Source organism: Nematolebias whitei, chromosome 6 (genome assembly GCF_014905685.2).
Source record: "Nematolebias whitei isolate Nwh7 chromosome 6, NemWhi1, whole genome shotgun sequence".
Classification (NCBI taxonomy): domain Eukaryota; kingdom Metazoa; phylum Chordata; class Actinopteri; order Cyprinodontiformes; family Rivulidae; genus Nematolebias; species Nematolebias whitei.
Genome location: NC_056503.1, coordinates 48,940,569 through 48,948,842, shown reverse-complemented (window position 1 = coordinate 48,948,842; position 8,274 = coordinate 48,940,569). Strand labels below are relative to the sequence as shown.

At 41.5% G+C, this 8,274-nt stretch overlaps 1 protein-coding gene across 1 annotated transcript; it reads left to right on the top strand.

The window, feature by feature from the left end:
• The first annotated feature begins 764 nt into the window (after positions 1–764).
• Positions 765–1,730, top strand: LOC119411439 (olfactory receptor 11A1-like). Its single transcript, XM_037678388.1, has one exon. The coding sequence runs from the start codon at positions 765–767 to the stop codon at positions 1,728–1,730; it is 966 nt and encodes a 321-aa protein (XP_037534316.1).
• The last annotated feature ends 6,544 nt before the right edge of the window (positions 1,731–8,274 follow it).

Genomic DNA, 8,274 nt, shown 5'->3' with positions numbered 1-8,274 from the left:
TTCAATTCAGTTTATTTATATAGCGCCAAATCACAACAAGTTGTCTCAGGGCACTTTACAGAAACATCCACATACATAAAAGCCAATTAGTAAAGTTCTCTATCTAAGGATCACTTCTGCTCTTTTCTTCATACTCCATGTTCTGTGACTGGGCTCATAACTTGGGTACAAACTATTGATAACTATTTGACAGAACACTTGTACTACAGTCCAACAATTTTCAGTCAGGTCATCTGGACTTAAAATTGTTGGATTGTATATCTGGATTATTGAGCATGGACTTTGTTGACTTGTACTACAGGTCTTAACGGACCCATGAACTTTGTGTAATGGTATATTTCAAGTGAACAACTAGATAAAACGCTGGGTTCAAAATATAAATCTGTAATAAAAATGTTTTCTGTGAAAAAGTGAAGAGACTCCAATTGGAATACAATACCAGGTGTGTGGTTGCACATGTTGACTAGTAAAACATGGCAAAGTCATGGTGAGACTACTGATAATGAGGTTTGTTGCTGTGGGCGTCTCTTTCTCGGGACTTTTAAAAGAAGCAGAATCTGATCTCAGCCCAGTTAAGAGTTCTGTACCTCAACTAACTCTCAACTGTAAGAGTGTTTGGTTTCCATATTTGTGTTCTTGAAAATAACATTAGTTTAACGTACACCGTTACAATGTTGATAGTATACTTTATTCATTAGCAAAAAACAATTTCAAATGTGCAGATATTCTCAAAATGTAACATTTCTTATTTACTAAAATTCTTTATGATTGCTTTACAAATTAAAATAAGGATGAAAATTAATTCTTCACAGGTTTTATATTTCACACTAAGTACTTACTTAGACAGTGGTATGTTCACGTGCTTATTTTTTGTGGTTTGTATGATTATATATATTGTAATCATTGGTTGTAATGTTGTTCTGATCGTGGTCATCTGTGTGAACAGGAGTCTTCATGAACCCATGTACATGTTTCTGTGCAGCCTGTTTGTAAATGAGCTGTATGGAAGTTCAGGTTTGTTTCCATTCCTGCTGGTCCAGGTTCTCTCAGATGTTCACACTGTTTCTGCTCCTGTTTGTTTCCTGCAGATCTTCTGTCTTTATACCTATGGAAGTGTAGAATTTACTAACCTAGCTGTGATGTCTTATGACAGATATGTTGCTATCTGTCACCCTCTGCAATATATAACAATAATGTCACAAAGAAGAATTGTTTTTCTGATATGTCTCATATGGTTGCCTCCTTTTATAGCCGTCAGTGTCACAACCTTTTTGAGTTTATCTTTGCAGCTCTGTGGGAATGTAATCAATAGAATATACTGTGACAATCACTCCATCATCAAACTGGCCTGTTCCGAGCCCAGAGTTAATAATGTCTACGAGCTTGTCATGACTTTTCTGACAGTCTGCGTTCCAGTGTCTGTGATCCTTTACACCTACATGAGGATCCTTAAAGTTTGTTTTTCTGGATCCAAACAGACGCGACAGAAAGCCGTCAGTACCTGCACACCTCACCTGGCTTCTCTGCTCAACTTCTCTTTTGGTGTTTCTTTTGAAATAATACGAAGCAGGTTTAACATGAACAATGTTTCCAGTGTGTTACAAATATTTTTACCTCTTTATTATCTTACTTCCCAGCCTCTCTTTAATCCTTTTCTTTATGGTCTGAATTTGTCACAAATACGTCACATGTGTAAGAAACTGACACTGCAATTTCTGAAGAACTTTTAATAATTGAGCATTTTTGTTCAGCTTAAGTAAAGAATTAAATATAAAAAAATACACATTTTATGTCTGGGTTGGTTGTGGCTCAGTGGTTAAAGCAGTCATCCTCTGATGTGAGTCGAAGGTTCAAATCTTTCAGTTTACAGTCACATGTTGAAGTGTCCCTGGGTCAGACACTGAACCCCTCATTGCCTTTGATAAACCTCATCAATGTGTGAATGTGATACTGATTAAGATTAGTGAGGGTTAAGTCCAGAAAGCTCTGAAAAGAATGAAGAAGGTGAAGACAGTAGGACCTGATGACATACCAGTGGAAGTTTGGAAATGTCTTGGAGAGATGGCAGTGAGGTTTTTGACTCTAACATTCAATAGAATATTTGAGGGTGAGAAAATGTCTGAGGATTGGAGAAGAAGTGTGCTGGTGCCAACTTTTAAGAACAAGGGTGATGTACAGAGTTGTAGCAACTATACGGGAATTAAGTTGATGAGCCACACGATGAAGATCTGGGAGAGAGTTGTGGAAGCAAGACTTAAACGAGAGGTGACTGTGAGCAGCAGTATGGTTTCATGCAGAGAAAGAGCATCACAGATGCCATCTTTGCTTTGAGGATGCTGATGGAGAAGTACAGAGAGGGTCAAAAAGAACTCCATTTTGTCTTTGTGGATTTAGAAAAAGCATATGCTAGGATGACAACAAGACATGTTAGACTGGTACAGGACATGTATGAGGACAGCAGGACAGTGGTGAGATGTGCTGTAGGAGTGACAGATAGCTTCAAGGTGGAGGTGGGAGTGCATCAAGGATCGGCTCTGAGCCCCTTCTTGTTTGCTCTGGTGATGGACCGAATAACAGATGAGGTCAGGCAGGAATCTCCATGGACTATGATGTTTTTCCATTCAACCTTTATTTAGACAGGTAAATCCCATTGAACCTCCATCCATCCATCCATTTTCTTTACCCGCTTATTCCATTTTGGGTCACGGGGGTCGCTGGTGCCCATGTCCAGCAATCACTGTGCGAGGGGCGGGGTACACCCTGGACGGGTCGCAAGTCCATCACAGGGCCACATAGAGACAAATGAGACAAACAACCATTCACTCTCTCACTCACACCTAGGGACAATTTAGAGTTACCAATCAGCCTAACATGCATGTTTTTGGACTGTAGGAGGAAACCGGGGTACCCGAAGAAAACCCACGCATGCACGGAGAGAACATGCAAACTCCACCCAGAAAGGCCCCTGGACCGGGGTTTGAACCAGGGACCTGCTCGCTGAGAGGCAGCAGCTCTACCAGTTGCGCCACCGTGCTGCCCCCCATTGAACCTTGAAGACTCATTTACAAGAGAGACCTGATTTCAACAAAGAATGATGACAACAGTGGACAACAGCGACAACAATAAACAGTTATAAAAAGTCATACAGATTTTTTTTAAAACAAATAGGATGGCTAAAAAAAAAAAAAAGTAACAAAAAACAGCTGGATTATAAGGCAAATGTAGAAAACTAAAAACAGGAACATGTCTGCATTGGTCCCTGCCAGGAGTCCAACAGATTCTTAAAGCCACTTAGAGAGGTCAAAGGTCGAGAGCTTCAGATCTTTTTACAAGATATTCCAGGAAACATGAGCAGAGTAGGAGAAGGTCCTTTTGCCTAGTTCAGTCCTCACTGAGGGAACACTGCAGGTAATAATGTCCTGAGAGCGCACTCCGTAGCTGCACTCACACAGAGACATGTAGGAGGAGATGTATGAAGGCAGCAGACCAAGAAGTGATTTAAAGATGAAAATGTACCAGTGAGAGAGTCTGTGTGAAGTTAATGATGTCCAGTTAACCAGTGAATACTGGGTGCAGTGGTGGGTACGATAATCACAGCCAGTTATGAATCTTAGTGCACCATGATAGACAGCATCCAACATCTGCAGGGTTCTTGTAGGAGCGTTCATGTAAATAATGTCACTGTAATCAATGGAGGGAAGGAAAGTCACAGATACAAGGCGTTTCCTAACATTCAGGGTTAGACAGGATCTGTTTCTGAAAAAGAAACCCAGTTTAACTTTCAGTTTCTTTACCAAGTTTTCCACATGGAGCTTAAAAGAGAGTTGTGAGTCGACTAAGATACCCAAATATTTATAGGAATCAAGAAACTCAATGGGGACACCATTTGAGGATAAAATCAGAGGAAGAACTGCTGGGACCAACTTCCTATTTGAAAACAACATCCCTTTGGTTTTGTCGGCATTTAAGACAAGTTTGAGGTGGAACAAATCTGTCTGGATGATGTTGAATCCAAATTTCAAAAGCTGGAAAGCCTTTTCAACTGTTTTAGCTCGACAATAAACAACTGTGTCATCAGCATAGAAATGTATGGATGCATTAGGGATGTTTTTACCTACATTACCTATGTAGATTGTAAAGAGGGTGGATCCTAAGACTGAACCTTGTGGTACACCATTGTTGACTGTTAAATAACTGGAGGAAGTACCAGTATGTTGAACACATTGCCTCCGGTCTGAAAGATAGTTAGAGAACCAACCAATGGAGTGTTCTGAGAAACCAATTTCTGAGAGTTTATGACACAAGATGTTCTGATCCACAGTGTCAAAAGCTTTAGACAGGTCTAAGAAAAGTGCAGCACAATAATCTTTAGCATCCAGTGCTTCAACAACGTCATTAAGAACCTTCAGTGAAGCCGTGGTTGTGCTGTGTTGTTTCCTGAAACCAGATTGATGTGGAGGTAATATGTTAAATGAGTCCAGGTAATTTTTGATTTGAGAGTTTATCAGTTTTTCTAGAACCTTGGCTAAAATGCAGAGTTTAGAGATTGGTCGATAGTTGTTCAGTGAGGTGGGGTCACCTCCCTTCAGCAAAGGAAGAACAAAGGCTGTTTTCCAAGTGTCTGGGATCAAGTTTTGGTTTATGGAGAGATTGAAGATGTGGGTCACAGGGACTGTGATGATATGAGCAGCCAGCCTTAAGAAATAAGGTGGAAGTTCATCTGGACCTGCAGATTTTTTAGGGTCAAGATCTTTTAACAGTTTATTGACCTCACTGACTGAGAATGGAGAAAAAGAGGCGTGATTAACTGAGCATTGACTTGTAGGAGGGATTTGATTTGCAGATGACATTGTGATCTGTGGTGAGAACAGGGAATAGGTGGAAGAGAACTTGGAGAGGTGGAGGTATGCACTTGAAAGAATAGGAATGAAAGTCAGCCGTAGTGACAGAGTCCATGTGTGTGAATGAGAGGGAGGAGGTGGAACAGTGAGGCTACAAGGAGCAGAGGTCACAAAGGTGCAGGACTTCAAGGACTTGGGGTCCACTGTCCAGGAACATGGGGAGTGTGGTAAAGAGGTGAAGAAGAGAGTCCAGGCAGGATGGAGTGATGGAGAAAAGTTTCAGGAGTGATTTGTGACAAAGTTTGTCAGCAAAGATCAAAGGAAAAGTTTACAAGACAGTGGTGAGACCAGCTATGTTGTGTGGTCTGGAGACAGAGACATGGACAAAAAGACAGGAGACAGAACTGGAAGTGTCAGAAATGAAGATGTTGAGGTTCTCCTTAGGAGAGACAAGGATGGAGAAGATTAGGAATAAGATCATCAGAGGTACAGCACAGGTTGAACAACTGGGAGATAAAGTTAGTGAGGACACACTGAGATGGTTTGGACATGTCCAGAGGAGGGACAGTGGTTTGGACACATCCAGAGGAGGGACAGTGGTTTGGACATGTCCAGAGGAGGGACAGTGGGTATATTGGTAGAAGAATGTTAGAAATGCAGCTGCAGGAAAAAGACAAAGAGGAGATACATGGATGTAGTTAGAGAGGACATGGAGGTAGTTGGAGTGAGGACAGAGGACACAGAGGACAGAGTGAGGAGGAGGATGACTCGCTTTGGTGAAAGAAGAAGAAGATAATTATTAAGGTAAATTTGTATGAATGTGTGTGCATGAGTAAATTAGGGCACAAATCATGTCGTGAAGCACTTTTGGCCTGGTTGATTAGAAAAGCAGTTTCTAAGTATAATTCATTTTTCATTTACCTGATGTCACCGAACACATTTTCATTAGTCTAACTTACAAATAATGAACATGTGACATGTAATGTTTTTAAAATGACAAGACAAAAATAGCTTAAAAGTGCAAAGTAAGTTCAACCCAGATATGTCAGGACATTAGCTAAACTAAATCAACAATAGTAGCAAAATAATTTAATGCAATAATCAAATAAAATTAATTATTTTACATCCTGGTTCTTTCCTGTTTATTGCTGCATCATGTTTTCGTCCCCTCGTTCCCCTGTGCAAAAGAAAGCAAGTGTATGTAGTTTATTTATTCCAAACTCTAGTAAATGTTTTTATATTGATTTTAATATATTCCACACATTTAAATACTTTGGCCAAGGCCAAACAAATTTAATGTTAAGTGACCTAAAATTACAAACTGTTCGCTGAAGTTTTTAGTCTTTTCAACGTGTTTATCCTGAGAGTGCTGTTATTCCTAAAAAGATAAAAAGTAGCAGATAAAATGTTGAAAAATAAGAAAGTGATAGATAATTACTACATAAAATATGCATTCAAATCAGTTTAAATGTCAGTATGCTTAATGGAAATGTAGTAGAGTTAATTTAGGCTAGGCCAAAATCTTTCTTTATGCCCACTTGGGCTGAGTTACATGAGGAGGCACAGGACTGATGGTTGGGCAAAGTCACTGACTGTTCCAGAAAGGAGCCTTAGCCCCAGATGCAGCCAGAACCTAGGACCACATCTATCCTTAAATCTGAGTCCCACACCATGTCCAGCTCCACCCTCATCACTCTGTCATTCCTTCTATACCACTCTTCTGGTGTCAACAATGTCACCTCCACCTACATAACCAAAGCTCAATGTCTGTCCCTGCCCAAGACTCTGCTATAGTGTCTGACCAGGAGTCCACTGATGTGGCCTGAGCACCGGACTATCAAACTGTCACAACCACAACCCCAAAGCACAAAACTCCAGCCACTGAAGGGGTTCTGGAGAGCCAATCTCCATTGCCAAATGAAGTGCCAGCTGCTGAGATGGTTCTGCTGGACTCCTAGTTCTGAACTTGTCACCGAGGGGATACCACCAGATTTCTCTCGTCCTAATCCTGTTCCTGTCTCCATGGGGGTTCCAACAGACTAGAAAAGGCTGTCTATTCTCTGTCAGCTTCAGTTGTTCAAGAGGTTTGGTTGAACACATGCCATGGTTCTGCACCCAATGTCAAGATGGTTGAGGTCAACGACTTAAGTCTCAACTATAGACCGACTCATCTCTGTCAGCTTCTGTCATCAAACAGATTCAGTTGGATCCAGGACTTCACCTTATCCAGTCATCCAGGAGTACTCAACTCATCAGTGTCGGCCATCAAAAAGGCCTGGCAAGTGGCCTCACAGTCGGTTCCTGCTCCAGTCACAAAGGGCCCAGGCTGACCCATTTCTGGCAGGTTGAGGGTCCCACCACACAGCTCAGGATTTATACAAATCTTCAAGAGCATCCTGTTAAATCCCCATCATGTTGCCAAGGGGCTACAAGTCAAGTTCTCTCCACCAAATCCTGGTTCTGCCACTTAGGGACTCCACATGGAAACTGTTGCTGTTGTTGAGAAGTGACTCCAGACAGAAGCCTCTCCTCCTGCAGCAGACATTGAGGGGATCAGAAATGCCTGTATCGGCCATGTCACACTGATGAGGGGATCCAGCACAAAATCCAAGCACCTGCCATAAAGACCAGAAACTGCTCCTGCTTGCTCTGTTAAGGAGGCGCCAGACAGATTCAGCTCCCCAAACTCCTGTGAGGGGATGCCTCACAGTTCCTGTCTGAATGGATTTCAGGGCCAGTGGCTCTCGACATGCCATGCCAAAATACCGAGGCATTTTAGATGAACCCCATTTCCTCAGCTCTACTTTCTGTCTGTGAGGGGATCTGGGCTAACCTGAGTCAGACAACTACACTTCCTGTTGGAAATGGAGTCAGTGCTGACCTACCTCAAAAGTCACCTCCAGACACAAATGGAATCTATAAGAAGGCCTCCCCTCCAGCTCATGCTCCATTTGTGAAGCACATCCCACCAATCAATCTTACTGGTCTGCCTGACTCACCTGGACAGTCCCTGGGCTGGACATCTGAACTGTCTCACCTTGTTTCTTTGGGTTTGTCTGGTCTCTCTGTCCAGACCTCCTGGCTTCATTCAGACTGTTTTTTTTTTTTCCTGTTCCTTTCTTCACTTGGCCTTGTCACATCTAGTTTCAATTTGCTCTCGTCACTGTTGTGGTTCACTGTTAACAGTATTAGTTTCCTTCAGCATATGATCAGCTTCATCCAAGAGGTTCACATACAGGTGCTGGTCATAAAATGAGAACATCATGAAAAAGTTGATTTATTTCAGTAATTCCATTCAAAAAGTGAAACTTGTATATTATATTCATTCATCACACACAGACTGATATATTTCAAATGTTTATTTCTTTTAATGTTGACGACTATAACTGACAACTAATGAAAACCTCAAATTCAGTATCTCAGAAAATTAGAA

What these genes read in the sequence shown, in the direction of transcription:
- LOC119411439 (XM_037678388.1), top strand. Translation starts at nt 765, where the DNA reads ATGATTGCTTTACAAATTAAAATAAGGATGAAAATTAATTCTTCACAG.